Consider the following 14,588-nt stretch of genomic DNA (forward strand, 5'->3'; position numbering starts at 1 on the left):
TTGGGCACTAATTGAGAAGAAAAAGCTGGGGGAGGGGGGGGGGACACTGTGATGTCTGAGGTGTTCAGTTTTGTTCAGCACAATGTCTTCATGGGGTGCTCTGGCCCCTCTCTCCCCAACACGACCCCTCCCCCAACGTCAAGGCCTTCGGCCCCAGCCCTTAATGAGGCCATCGCGGATACAATACAACCCCTTCTGCACAGAAACATGTATTCAGTCTGCCTCCCACATTGTAAAGGGGAATGGTTCAGCCAAGCATAAGTGGCATATTTAATTACTTTTCACTGCGTTGCACGCAGACAATGCTGGCTGCTGTGGTGCCATGGCTGGCAGAAGATGACCCCCGGACCCAAGAAGAGCCCAAACAGAAGCTGTCACTATAGGGGTCTATAATCAATACCCTTCATTAGACACTCAATTTGTTAAGCAGTTGATGGTGGTTACGTACAGTATGCTTGGAATCATAGATTCAGGGAACTGTGTCTCTATGTGTGTCTGAGTTAGTGTGTGTGTGTCTGTGTGTGTGTGTGTGTGTGTGTGCATGTGTGCAAATGCGTTATTTTGGTAGGCCCAAATTCTTTTTTTCTTTGGTCTTTTACTAAAATACTGTTAGCCATGTGAGACAACATTATGTGGTTCCATCTTTTGTACAAAGGATTACACCATTTGGGATTATATTTAAACCCGGATTAGAATACATTGATTACCCACAGAGGGACACCGTTAATTTAAAGTAATTATGTTATTATAAATGTTACAAAGGCAGTTGTAAAGGACATCCACAAATTTAACATCAACGATCACTTACATTAGTGGAAAATATCTTATCAGGAATAAATAATTGGAAAGTATGTGTTCGAAATTGAAAATATGCAGAGTTGATTGGGCGATTTTGAAAAGGGGAATTAGTTTGCATAGTATTATGATTGCTCCATATCTGGTACTCAAGACTTGTGCTACTATTCTCTCCTCTGTTTTTTCATACACTACCATCGGGCGATGGTAGGCAATCCGTACGGTACATATGGGAGTAAGTGACTGAGGTTTGAAAGAAGTATAAGTCATATCTGGCCCGCATGTTTGAAACCAGTGTGGAAAAGGCAAGGAAAAGGCAGCTCAGGGCCCTATTCCAAGAGAATTCCATTTGTCTTTTATTGCAATCCTTTGCTGGGAGCTCCTTAACTCATGTTTTGATCAGATCTGGTCCTAGGGTGACAGGTAACAACTGAAGCCGTTATCTCTCCATATTCAATGACCTCTATACCGTTATATGTTAAGGTTAACTAAGTATTGTCACAATTAAAGCTAAATGTCAAACGCTGAATTAATCTATGTACCACATGGGTAAAGGAGCCATTATCTGGCCCATATGAAGGAAAGGTCAACAAAGGGCTACATCCGGAGGGGCATTCCCGTGTCCCTCATTTACACCGTCTGTCTCTCACTTTGCCTACACTAACTTAAAGGTTAAAGTTAACTAGTTAATACTACACTTAGTCAAACACTGCCTGCTTTGTGAATGTATTACACGACCACAACAACCCGTTGTTGTCAATTGTTGGAATGCATGCTTATTGTCTTAGTAGATTGTCATTGTGCCTGTGTAGTCATATCTTTCTTTGATTATACATGGCTCATCGTGTGGTTCATTATTTATTACCGTTTATTATCTCTGTTTTTAATCAGTTTAATTAATAAAGTTGATTTTAATCACATAGTATTTTACCACCCTACATATGATATTACTGTCATGTTTAAGATGTAACTCCTTTACACTTTACTGAGAATTCAGAGGAATTGCTTATTGATGGGGAACTGGGATGGGGACACGGAGGTATCACAGTGCGATGCATAAAGTGTTGTGATTGTAGTGCACCGTCAGTGCATGTTGGTGGAAGCCACACCGTTTCGGAATATAACCTGAAGCCTGATGCCAGATCAGGAACTCATTGCACACCAACTCAGGTTTTGCTCCTTGTCCTTGTCGACCTCTCGCATTTTGTTTAAGTGTTATAGTGTATGGTGTTTATCCACAACATACACTGCAGCACGGAACACAGCAGGTTGAAGTCTACCCCAGTGTAGAGGCATAGGCTGCATATGTTAAAAGTTGTCCATTTACGCAACCTATTGCCCATCATTGATTCAAGGAAGCATGCGAGGAAAACGGTTTCGACATGGTCTTGGTACAACCCGGGCTTCGTCGTTGTGTCAACATGAACATTGACCGGACCGAGTTGGCCTGACACACTCTCTTCAAACGGCTGAAGAAGTTCCACTTGCGAAGCGGCAATAATGTGTGCAATGGAGTTCAGAAATCTCTGCTCTCTTGAGACTTTCAGGGACATTTGCAGTCCCAGTGGTTATTCAGTAAACTTGGAAGACGTGATCAAAACGGAGTTTACCAGGATTAAAGGTAATTGGCGTGCTGTAAAGTGGAGCCTGTGCTGGGGGACTCTGCGTGTTTAAAGTCTGTCTGGTGTTTTCCATATAGGAGTCACTTACCTGGACCACGCAGGCGCAACCCTGTATCCCGAATCAGCGGTGAGGGAGTTTTGCCTCGACATTTCAAAGAACGTATATGGTAAGAAAAGTTGAGTTGTAGTCATGTACTCTTCATACCACACTATGTTATTAAATATTTTCCCATGCGAAACAATGACGTTACCCAAAATACGTGGCTAGCAGTGGATACCCCCACACACACTATTTCAGATTGACTTGATCTTTAACATGTTTACCATATTTACCACACAGGAAACCCCCACAGCCACAACCCCAGCAGTAGATTAACCCAAGACACAGTTGACCATGTCAGATACAGGTAGGACTACAGCCTGCTTACCAGATCACAAAATTTATTTGCATTGCACTTGCACTGGGTTAAGTATGCAAACAGTCACATGATACGCCCCCCCCGCCCCCCTGACAGGATACTGCAGCACTTCAACACCACCCCTGAGGAATACTCCGTCATCTTCACCTCCGGAAGCACAGCGGCCCTCAAGTTAGTGTCTGAGGCCTTTCCGTGGAGCGCCCCGACTGCCACCGAGCCAGGCAGTCTATTCTGCTATCTGACCGACAATCACACCTCCGTGGTCGGCATCCGCGGCCCGGCCTCAGCGCAGGGGGCTCTCCCAATCCCAGTGTCCCCCCGGGAGGTAGAAGGCCGGGCGAGGGACGGAGCGGAGGGCGCGGGGGGTCGTGACGGTCCCGGTGCCTGTCAGACGCCACACCTGTTCTGTTACCCCGCACAGAGCAACTTCTCTGGCAGGAAGTACCCCCTGGGTCACGTGCGGGGCATCCGGGCCAGGCGCCTCTACCCGGCGTGCGACCACCGCGGCCGCTGGTTCGTCCTGCTGGACGCTGCCGCGCACGTGGGCTGCTCCGCGCTGAACCTGCAGAGCTGCGCTGCAGACTTTGTCCCGCTCTCCTTCTACAAGATGTTTGGCTTCCCCACAGGCCTGGGGGCGCTGCTGGTTCGTAACCAGGCTGCGGCCTGCCTGGAGAAGAGCTATTTCGGCGGGGGGACAGCAGCTGGCTACCTGGCTGGGGAAGATTACTTTGTGCCCACAGCGAACGTCTGTGACAGGTGATGAGAATTAGAAAGTAAACACACACACACACGCACACGCGCACGCACGCACACGCACACGCACACGCGGCTACACCATATGGGTAGCTCTTAGCTACGGCAACATCGTTTCCGTTTTTATTTGTTTTGAATGCATTCAAGTGTTTATTAACGTATTTTAAACATTTTATTATTATAATTCGTTTTTTTGATTTCTACAAATTGAAGGTTTGAAGATGGCAGTGTTTCTTTCTTGGACATTATCGCCCTGAGCCACAGCTTTGATGCCCTGCAGAGGATCACAGGTAATAAGAAGGAAGCTGGACCGATGGGAGGAGGGAAATGGATTTGTAAACACGAACAGGCCTTGAAGTGTGTTTATAATCGGCGTCGAGGATACTCAAACAGCCCCCTCTCTGCATCCGCTGTCTTCAGGAGGAATGGACCAAATCCAGCCGCACGCCTTTGGCCTAGCACGCTACACTCACATGCTGCTCTCCTGCCTTTGCCATGGTAACGGGCATCCCGTGGCTCGGATGTACACCCAAGGCCAGTTTGACAGTCCAGACACACAGGGGGCCATCCTCAACTTCAACCTGCTGGACGGCTGTGGACACATAATTGGGTACTCCCAGGTGCAGTTTGTTCATTTTATTATTTTTTCCCCTGTCAAAATAAAATCAATAATGCAAAATACACTCTGTTACGCCGTTGCCGTACTAATATCAACAATACACGTTTTCCATTCAATAGGGCTTGTATTCTGCACTAGAATGCATAATCTTTTTTAATATCGGGTTGACTCAAGACAACGTGAACATACCAAAACAAAGGCTAAAAAAAACGTTGTTTTTCCATGTCTTGCATGAAAAACACTGGCAGTTTCAAACAACACCGTCTTCCCATAATGACAGAATATTTAAAGATTCATTCCTAACCGTTGACCCAAAGACCATTACCACAAACACAATGTCTAACTTTGTAATGCTCCTATACACACAAAATTTGCGGCAGTCTCATGATGTGGCTTTGTGATTCAACGTCCGATAAAGTCGTTCGATTGAGGTTAGCTGGAAGTATTGATTATTTGTCTGGGTTCGGATGTGTGTTTACTTTTGGGGATGATGGGTATTATGTGTGTTTGAATACTCAATGCTTATTAAGAATCGAATGGGCTCATGTTTATACGGACTTCAGGTGGATAAACTGGCCAGTCTTTACAACATACATTTGCGCACGGGATGCTTCTGCAACACCGGGGCCTGCCAGCACTTCCTGGATATCACCGATCAAGAGGTGAAGAACAATCTCAAGGTGAGAAAAACCAAAATAGGATTTCGGGTGCAATGGAAGTCCAATTTTCCAAAAAAATCAAATGTGGTTGTAAATGTGATTGTCTTCTCTTCTCGTGCCAGGCCGGCCATGTGTGTGGGGACAGCATAGACCTGGTGGACGGCAAGCCCACAGGCTCCGTGCGCGTCTCCTTTGGCTACATGTCGACCTTCGACGACTGTCAGACCTTCCTGAGCTTCGTTGTGGACTGCTTTGTCGAAAAGCCACCCCGAGTGGACCGAGTGAGGCTCGAAAACCTACGACAAACAAAGACCGGGCCGTGTGGAAACTCACACCGGAAACGTTTAATCAAACCGCCGGCCAATGGCGGCATTGAGCAGGAGGTTGAGACGCGCAGACCAGCAGGACCATCACTGGTGGGATGTGTACGACCCAGTAGCGGTGTAGACACGACCCTCCCGAAGAACCCCTACATACTGACCCACATCTACATCTACCCCGTCAAGTCGTGTGCGGCATTTGAGGTCTGTGTCCACCACATCTCTCACAGAATGCCAACACGTGAAACTGTAATATTTACACAATATTAACTATCGATTGACTATCATGTGCTTATAAGTTAGTTGTGTGTATAAGTTATACATGCAGTGCATTTTCACGTTGCCAGTGTAAGATATACCACTACATAATTGAAAGTAATCATTGACGCCACGTCCTTATTCTCAATGACCCGCCCCTCCCTTACATACATGAAGCCACCTCCTTAATCCAATCCGCTGCTGGCCCCATCCGCTTTTGACCCAAAATGAGACCCACCTGATCACATTGTATAAATTAGGTTCTAAGCATGTAATAACCCTTCACGTATAGGATCCTGACCTTTGTGACAACAACATATACACTGCTAGAGCAGTGTATATGTTATGTGCTGTAGAGGCTTTACGATGTGTGACATAATATTATGTGCGGGACGTAGGATGGGCCTCCAACGTTGCCATCCAAGACACTGATGGCTGTAACAGTACAATCATAACCGTGCATCTATCAGCAGTTTCTGCTGCTGGCTCCATTAACCAACCGCCGAGCTACGGCGAAGACCCGCGGATGATGCTGCGGCGAAGTCTCCAGTCCCGAAATGATGTTTCTCCCGTCCTGTCAGGATCGGAGTGAAGATGGATGTATTTCATTATAGGAATGCCACGAACAGCACGGAGTTTCAACGATTTTCTACCATCTATCCTTTCATTTCGTCCTTTTTGTTTCCCAGGTGTGCGACTGGCCGCTGGGAGCCTCCGGGCTGCTGTTCGACCGGAGCTGGATGGTGGTCAACGGCCACGGGGTGTGTCTGAGCCAGAAGAGGGAGCCGCGCTTGTGCCAGATCCTACCGCGGGTCCATCTCTCCCTGGGGCAGCTGTCGCTGAGCGCACCAGGTCAGGGCGTGCATCGGGGTCGTACCCCGGCACGAAACGTTTGACAAACAAACCACTGCCACGCCTCTGCTCCTGTCCCTCAATGCTGTGTGATTGAACTCTGCCTGTAGGGATGGATAACCTTTCGGTACCGCTGGAAAGCGCAGCTACGTTGAGGACAAGTCAAAGGGTGTGTCAAAGCAAAGTTTGTAGTGACAGGTTAGTTGGCCTTTTCTAAATTTGTAGTATTTGATATAATATTTGTGACATAACATCACACAGCATCACAGTCTTTCAACTGACTTGAAGCAATTTAGCTTTCCGTTTGCTGAATTTGCTCTGAAGAATAGAGAGAGCAGAATTATTTACATAATAAGTGCAGTATTTATTGCTCTTTTCTGCCAAACTTTTCTGACACAAGTCCAAGGTAAAGGGACTATCTAATGACGTTCTGAAAGTACATGTTGTGCCCTGGAAAGCCCTGTGATCATCTAAAGGCCAAATGATCCTCATAGAATCTGGGACACAATATTCACCGACCTTCTCCTCTTCCAGGGTGGAGACAGTGGACTCCGGGGACGAAGCCGCGGCGTGGCTCTCCGACTTCCTGGGACAGCCCTGCCGTCTGATACGACAAAGTCCTGATTCTATCCGAGGAGGGCAGAAAAGATTGGACACAGGTATCGAAAGCTTGGTGTCAGATCCACTACATTTTATGTTTTTATTTAGTTTTTCTTGTGGTGCAATTTATTCCATTCCTTTAAAACCACTGTGATGTACTAAAGTGAAATAAGGGAAGGACTGGACTGCATCGAAGCACTGTGGTAATGCATGCTATTGCCCTGTCAGCAGCCTCCACCGCTGCGCTCTCCCTTGTGAATGAAGCTCAATATCTCCTGATCAACCAGGCCAGCGTGGACCTCATCCAGGAACAGATTCGAAGCAGGTCAATTTGGTTTTAACACAAAATAAGGCAACTTTTTTCGATGCTCTGAGATTAACAACAAACGGAAATGGATATGCCGTCTTCCCCGTTCTGTGTCCACTGTATCGCCGTGGAACAGACAGGAATCCTCGGAAGACAGCCAGCCTCTCGAGAGACAGGATCTCATCAGCCGCTTTCGAGCCAATTTGGTCGTCGCTGGAGTGGAGCCATTTGAAGAGGATTCTTGGTCACAGCTGATCATCGGAAACGCTCAATTTCTTGTGAGCTGACGCATCTGATTGCATTTAATGAATGAATGACGGAATGAATCGATTGGTTGTGGGGCTGCAGGGATACATGACGAAAAACACAAAAGGTGAATCCAATACAACAAGGGCTTTCATAGTGCGTTTATGTGCTTCTTAAACATCAGGTTGGAGGTCGATGTGGAAGGTGCCAGATGATCTGCGTGGACCAGGACACCGGGGCTAAGAGCAAGGCTCCTCTTCTGGCTCTCTCAGCCTGCCGCTCGGGGAAGGTTGTTCCAAACCGTCCCTACTTGCTTTTACAGCCGTGTGCACAATGTGGTTGTGCACGGCGTGCATCTATAGATAATGGCTTTTGCATAATGTGTGTGTGTGTGTGTGTGTGTGTGTGTGTGTGTGTGTGTGTGTGTGTGTGTGTGTGTGTGTGTGTGTGTGTGTGTGTGTGTGCTTGTGTGATTTCTTTATTTCTCTAGCTGACCTTTGGAGTGTACCTTAGCCGTGAGGTTCAGGGAGACTCCCCCTCAGCTCGGGCTCTCTCTGTCGGCTCTGCTGTACTGCACAGAACCTTGGATCCCTCCTTGTGATTGTGTTGTCCGAATATTTATTTGCATATGTATTTCCACTGTAAACACTTGAAACTTTCTCCTCCTGGCAGAGTCCTAGGAAATAAGGGTTTCTTTGCATGTACATTTTGCTAATTCTAGCCACTTGTTTTGTCAAGTCACAGAAACTAAATCGTTGACCATGCACACACAAGTCCCTCTCACTTCGTAGGTGGTTATAAAAACACTCCGCACAACTGATTGAATTCATGATTTTTATCATCACTAGTCAATCATTACAGCTAGTTCAAACCATTGACAGTCAAAAGGTCTAGTTGACTTCTGAATGAAGTCATATTAGGACATGTAGGCTATTTTTACATTGTCAAATCACGTACTAAGTTGAATTCAGAAATAAACTTCTAAAAAAGGTTTTGCCGATCAACAATTATCGAACAAACATAAAAGTATTTGTATTGAGCTGTCGCAGAATGTTCCACATATTTCTTTATGCCTGCAACAGATATGTCAGTTTTCATGGGAATTCCATTTTTGTTTACGCTTTGTGTGTCTCTGAGAAGGAAGAAATAGCTCATTACTGTCCTTGTATAATTCACAGGAGGCAAATAAATGCATCACAGTTTCTTAAAGGTTTTGTGTGCAATGGGCACTGCCCGTGTAGGCCGTTTACAGTTTCATTATCCCGGTGGGAAATTCTGGAACCTGTTGAACGGGATGCCCCCAAAAATTATAGTTTAAATCCACAAACAACATATGTGTAATCCAGGGCATATAAAACTGGGACCAGAAAATAATTAACTTCTCTCCATTGAAACCCATTCATATTTTACGATCTCAGAGGTCCCATGGGGGTCTACCGGAAAGGGCGGACTTACGAGCTCGCCGTTATTGGCGAGAGAGAGGGCGGGACTTTCTGATACATGGGTTTAGCGGCGAGTAAGAGGGACACAAGTCTAAGGAACATCCCTTTCAGTCTGAAATCCAAGGGTATGACTAAAATAGTAAAACAATAAAGATGTGTACATGTTTCGGGCATATAATTTGTCACAGTCATGCTTTTCAGGGAGTCGGCTGCTCATAGGAAGTAAAGACTGGAAATGACCCGGATAGCGATGCAATGCATGGTATTTTTTTTTCGCTATATTGTATTCCCCCTCTGGTAAGAGACACTCCAGATACGCGTTGGAGTGGAGGCTGAAGTCATTTCATATTCCCTGCACATACTAACTCTACTTACTTAGTAATTACTAAGTACAATGAGGAAAAGAGTTACTGAACATTCTGATGGCGAGAATGTGTCCTCATCCTCTCGCATGCAGACGAAAACAACCGTTTGCCAGGAAGAGAAGGGGCTGGCGTAAGTTTTACTCTGACAAAGTTGTGATCATTCAAATCATAACCATTATTGTATAACTGCAGCTTATTCAATATAACAAACATAAAGTATGGCCTTACAAATGGCTGATGAGCTCTAAGACCCTTATGTAATATCGATGCCCACTGGTTTTCCCCCTGGTAATAAACAACCATGTTCCCTCTGACCCTCTTTCACATACCCTTCGGTCTCTCCCTGCAGATCAAAATTGTGGTTTTGGGTAAAAAGTGGCGCATTTGCACTTTGTGCTATTTTTATTATGATGCCTATCTTGGAGGAGCTTCCTGAAATAATAAGGCAGCGTGTATATTATCATCGAAGTAAGTTAACTCCTGGAAATCACTGTTCAAATCCAGTCCACCCATGCAAAAGTACCCTGTAAACGTATCTCCATTAATCCTTTGTTGACTAATTTATATGGGCTAACTTTTACCTTGATCTATTTTCAGTCAGAGCACCATTTGTTTTTGATCTCAGTCATCCGGCTGAACTGGCACTAAATCACACCATCAACATGTTCATTGAACCTGAAGAAGGAATCTCCCTTGGCGTATGGTGTGTTTGCAAGCCCAAGGCTACATTTCAAGGAAGGGGTTTGAAGTGCTGACTAATGCGAGCTCTATTGTTGTATTATTACTATGATTGTTCCTCAAGGCACACTGTCCCGGATGATAAGTGGAAAGAAGCTCAAGGGAAGGACTCTGCATGGTACCAGAGATCTCTGAAAGATGGAAGTCCAGTTATCATTTATCTACATGGTGGAACACAGACAAGGTACAAGGTTTGTTTGTATTGTAACAGCAATAGAATTAGTAACTACTACTAACTAGTAGTCGGTTCTCACTGAAATGTGTTTGCATTCAAACAGAGCAGCCAAGCATCGCATTGGAGTGGTCAACGTGAGTAACCACCGTGAAATCATGAAATAGGATTTTATAGCTATGGAAAATGTGAAAGGAATTCATTGAACATTATTTTGTCTCAACAGGTATTGAGTTCCATTGGTTGCCATGTGTTGTCAGTGGATTACAGAGGTTGGTCCATGTCTCATAGGCCTGTAAACTCAATGATATGTTAATTTTATTTTTCACTGCAGACATTAAATCGTATGTGTCTAGAATTAAACCCAACTATCCATTTGCTCAGTTCTCTGAATCAATGGGTGTGCTCCATTGATTCAGGTCTCGGAATTAATTTGGTCTGTGGAGAAAAAGTACATAGCCTGGGAACAATATGAATCTGGGAGCTCATGTTTTATTTGCTCTAGCAAATGCATCCGGCCCCCCTCCTGTTCAGACAGATATACAGCAGACCTGGCCTTGGTCGGTCCAATCACAACAGTTTATCTAATATGGGGCCGCTTTATTGGCTGTACAGACAAACACCCTATGGGATGCACTGTTGGGTCATTTTTAGAAACAACCAAGATGGCTGCTACTGATGGGTCACACGCTTCTTAGATTTGATTGGCTGTAGGTCTGTCCAATTGCGTCAGGCCTTTGTGTCCATGCCCGTTGATAACAGTGGCATAGTACAGGCGCAAGATGTACAGGTTTCATATGTTAAGTTAAGCCATAGCTAAGTCAAATCCCTGATGAGTTGAAACACCATCTGTTGGTATTCTTTCAGGGTTCGGTGACTCGACTGGAAAGCCCACGGAGGAAGTCCTTACCAAGGACACTGTCTGGCTGCACCGCTGGGCCAAAGAGTATAGCGGAGGCAGCCGGGTGCTCATCTGGGGACACTCTCTTGGAAGCGGGTAAGAAAGAACTAGAAGCTGGTTACCAGAATTATTGTCACTGATTATTGTAACTGTTTACTGTCAAGATTTGTGAACTTGTTGGTTGGTATTTGGAGTTGAAGATGTGTCATTTTGTGAATCAGTTTGAAAATCCAACATGATTCTCATGTGTAAACTTATTTGAGAATAAATCAATTTGTATTTCAGCGTCAACATCCAATGCTGCCGTGAGTAAGCTTCAGGCATTTTAATATAAGTATCCGAAGAGTACTATAGATGCAAGTATAAGCACAATTACTGCATAAGTGCCCTCTTTCTGACGCAAACAAACACAATCACGCACACTAAGCCACAGGCGCTCAGAGCGGTGTGGGAAATGTACAAACTGGTTGTCAAAGACCGGCAAAAACATAGGATTTAACTCCTGTTTTATGCATATTACAGTCTTATTTTAGTAGTGGTGACAAAATAGGATAAATAACTATGTTGACCTCAAGATGATCTATAAACTATCTTATCTATGAACTATATTTTTAAAGACTAAAGAACGTTTGAGAAAAACACAAGGACACAAGGAGGGTCCGTAAGGACGTAAGGGGTCCGTAACCCCCTTGTCCTTGCGTGAACGTGGAACCATAAAGAGCCTTTTACACATTCAGGTCAGCACGGGCCACCTTAGATTCGCCTGCAACGTTGGAAAGGGAGGGGTGAGTGGGGGTATTCAGTTGGTTTCAATCTGCAACCTCACTGCTGGATGCCACTCAATTCTACACACTGCGCCTTAAACACGGATTACAGTCAAGATGGTTTGGAAACAGAAAGACCCCTTGCTCAAATTAGCAACGTAAAGCTGCTGTTTTTTTGTATATAGAGTTTTTTCCCCCGATGTACAGCTCCACCTACTGTTCAGGTCTGTGAACTAGCCAACCACATCTGGATTTTTGAGTATTTTAATATTTTCAGGGAGATTTTGAGGGAATCGCAGATTTGAAACTTGCAGATGTGTTGAGTTGTAATCCATAAAATAAGGTTATTTTTATATGAATACATATTTTCTGCGACTAGAAATACCAACCTATAGTTCACATATCTGAAGAAATAAAAATTCTGACTATACTTACAATACTTGAGGGTAGAATTAAACTCCAAACCTGGCTAGGGAAGCAGGAAATGCAATCAAAGTTGAACTGACACATCCCCTTTTAATGACAGGAGTAATTTGAATGATTCCAAGGTCAATTTTTCCAAGACATCTCATAAAAATATTAATGATACGATTCATTGTCGGGTATTAATTGAAAAGTGATTACATTTCCTCTCCCCTTGCAGAGTGGCTACAAACACAGCTGTCAAATTAATGGAGCAAGGTATGATATGATTTGCACTAAACAACTTAGTTCATCTTTGGAAGATCAAACTGACACAGTATTCATCTATATTTTTTAAAGGTGTGCTAGTTGACGGGGTGATCCTTGAAGGTGCATTTAAAAATGCACGGATGGCAATGCCTCAAAATCCCTTCTACAGGGTAATATTTTTAAACTCTCCTTGCTCTGCCTATTCCTGTAATGGATTTCCATGTCAGACCAATTTCACTGCATATCTCACCTCATCTTTTCTAAAATCCACAGTATTCACAGACGATTAAAAGGTTTATATTGCGGGACGAATTGGACCCTAACCTGATCTTCCCTAATGACGAGAAGTATGTATTGGTGACACATCCAAAAAATATGTATCATCACTTCAGAGTTGCAATGTGTAGCATTGAGACCTTCCTACTGGTTTGGCAAGAGACTTCCAGATTTCAAAAATTCAGTACACTGTATCTGGCCGTGCAGCTGCCTGAAATGAAATAGCTCAGCTTGGCTGGCTGAGTTGGCGTGGGTGAGGGGCTATGGGGTTCCTGACTACCAGTAACAACAAATGGCTTGCTCTCATAATGTTGCAGTGTAAAGAAAATAAGAAGCCCGCTTCTGTTTCTTCATTCAGAGGATGATCATTTAACTACGCTTCGTAATGCTCAACAGGTAAGAAGAGCCAGTATATAACAACTGGTACAATAACAGTAATATTATTGTTGTCGTTGTTGTGTGTGAATGCTGGGTTTCTGTTCCAGATGTATCAGGCAGCATTAAGTGTCCAGGATGACGAACGAGTCAGGATGGTAACGTTTGAAAGCTCTCTAGGGTATCTGCATAATGGATTATATAAAGACCCTCGCCTGCCCGCCATCATCAGGTGAGAAACATTTCACTATACACAAGTGTTAGATGAGAGGTTTGGTTGGCAAATCGAAATGATTCCATAACATGTTGACTGTGTTCACAACAGGAACTTTGTGGTTACAACAGAGGAAATGTCGTGAAGATCTTCAGAATCAACGATGACCTAAATTTACGCGTCACATAAATTGAGAGGATATCAATTTTATTATGTTAATATAATTCCAATGACTTTGTTTGATTGACATAACATATCTGTAAAACAGTATTGGTGCTGATGAATTGTTCACAATACTTACAAATAAATATGTATATGTATTGGTAAATTAATATTAATAATAATAATTTGGTAGAAAATAACCCAGGTCTCTGAGCTTTGCAATGAGATGGTTTCACACAAACAGTAAAAGGCCTGCCTCTTTCCTTTTCTTTTCTTTTATTTACATTAGAGACATATACATACATATAAAGGATGCTTAACACTTAAAATACAGCAATATTAATACAGGAACAGGGGATGCAGTATGTCACACTGTTTCATGGATTAATATAATGGAAGGTTTGAGGCATGTGTCGTTATAAGCCATCAGCTTGTAGAAGGCATGCCACACCGTAGTATATCCATTATTGCCAACCTTTGGCTCAGATACAAATGTTCCAGAACAGCACAGCTGGGGGACCTGACAGGCCAGGCTAACTTCCTTTTGAAATTGGCGTTGCCTGCTCTCCTAAAGACCGCTTGCAGAGTTTGAAGACTCGTCTGAGTCTCAAAGGAAGGTGGGGGAACTCCAAGGCCCCTCCGATTTCCATTTCTAGCACCTCTACGAAAGCAAGCGTTGTGGGGTGAAACTTGTGAATCAGGGGTTTCAGTGCTTCTTTGGCCATGAGGTCTTCTGTTTGGCCTCCTCCGCTCTAACTGAGAGGAGGCCACGTGGAAGACCAGGACTATTTCTATCAGGTGCGACCGTTTGTGTACTTCTCCTGCTTTGATTAACGTAAACTTTTAAAAGATGGAGAAACGTTACCCTTGTGGTAACGCAACATTTCTTGCACAATGTACAAAACCAGCTTTTTAGTTTCATGTACTGGAATTCTATTAAACTGGAATCACCCGAGGTGCGTTCTCCATCTGCTGTACGCGTCTACTATTGGCTCGTCTGGTGTGTGACCTGCTCTGAAGCTCTGCCGCCACTGATTCGGATCAAGAGTGGATTTGA

The 14,588-nt window shown here is 44.2% G+C and overlaps 2 protein-coding genes across 2 annotated transcripts; both read left to right on the forward strand.

Moving 5' to 3' along the window:
- Positions 1 to 2,304: 2,304 nt before the first annotated feature.
- mocos (molybdenum cofactor sulfurase) lies at positions 2,305 to 8,051 on the forward strand (the record flags this gene model as incomplete). The annotated part of the gene is made up of 15 exons (XM_079758993.1): positions 2,305 to 2,416; positions 2,495 to 2,584; positions 2,758 to 2,824; positions 2,933 to 3,592; positions 3,803 to 3,879; positions 4,010 to 4,209; positions 4,772 to 4,888; positions 4,990 to 5,391; positions 6,135 to 6,297; positions 6,408 to 6,495; positions 6,832 to 6,956; positions 7,129 to 7,222; positions 7,341 to 7,482; positions 7,635 to 7,739; positions 7,941 to 8,051. The coding sequence occupies 15 exons, from the start codon at positions 2,305 to 2,307 to the stop codon at positions 8,049 to 8,051; spliced, it is 2,553 nt and encodes an 850-aa protein (XP_079615119.1).
- Positions 8,052 to 9,071: 1,020 nt separating this feature from the next.
- LOC307091896 (protein ABHD12B) lies at positions 9,072 to 13,672 on the forward strand. The gene is made up of 13 exons (XM_079758742.1): positions 9,072 to 9,387; positions 9,607 to 9,725; positions 9,855 to 9,960; positions 10,060 to 10,179; positions 10,274 to 10,304; positions 10,394 to 10,439; positions 11,035 to 11,164; positions 12,476 to 12,513; positions 12,595 to 12,674; positions 12,778 to 12,851; positions 13,098 to 13,176; positions 13,266 to 13,387; positions 13,481 to 13,672. The coding sequence occupies exons 1-13, from the start codon at positions 9,287 to 9,289 to the stop codon at positions 13,512 to 13,514; spliced, it is 1,080 nt and encodes a 359-aa protein (XP_079614868.1). The 5' UTR covers positions 9,072 to 9,286; the 3' UTR covers positions 13,515 to 13,672.
- Positions 13,673 to 14,588: the final 916 nt, after the last annotated feature.

Source organism: Pollachius pollachius, assembly GCF_949987615.1.
Source record: "Pollachius pollachius genome assembly, chromosome: 2".
In the NCBI taxonomy this organism is placed as follows: domain Eukaryota; kingdom Metazoa; phylum Chordata; class Actinopteri; order Gadiformes; family Gadidae; genus Pollachius; species Pollachius pollachius.

What these genes read in the sequence shown, in the direction of transcription:
- LOC307091896 (XM_079758742.1), top strand. Translation starts at nt 9,287, where the DNA reads ATGAGGAAAAGAGTTACTGAACATTCTGATGGCGAGAATGTGTCCTCA. An exon ending in GTTGTCAGTGGATTACAGAG is followed by an intron (nt 10,440 to 11,034) that starts GTTGGTCCATGT and finishes GTATTCTTTCAG; the next exon opens with GGTTCGGTGACTCGACTGGA. An exon ending in CGCTTCGTAATGCTCAACAG is followed by an intron (nt 13,177 to 13,265) that starts GTAAGAAGAGCC and finishes TTTCTGTTCCAG; the next exon opens with ATGTATCAGGCAGCATTAAG.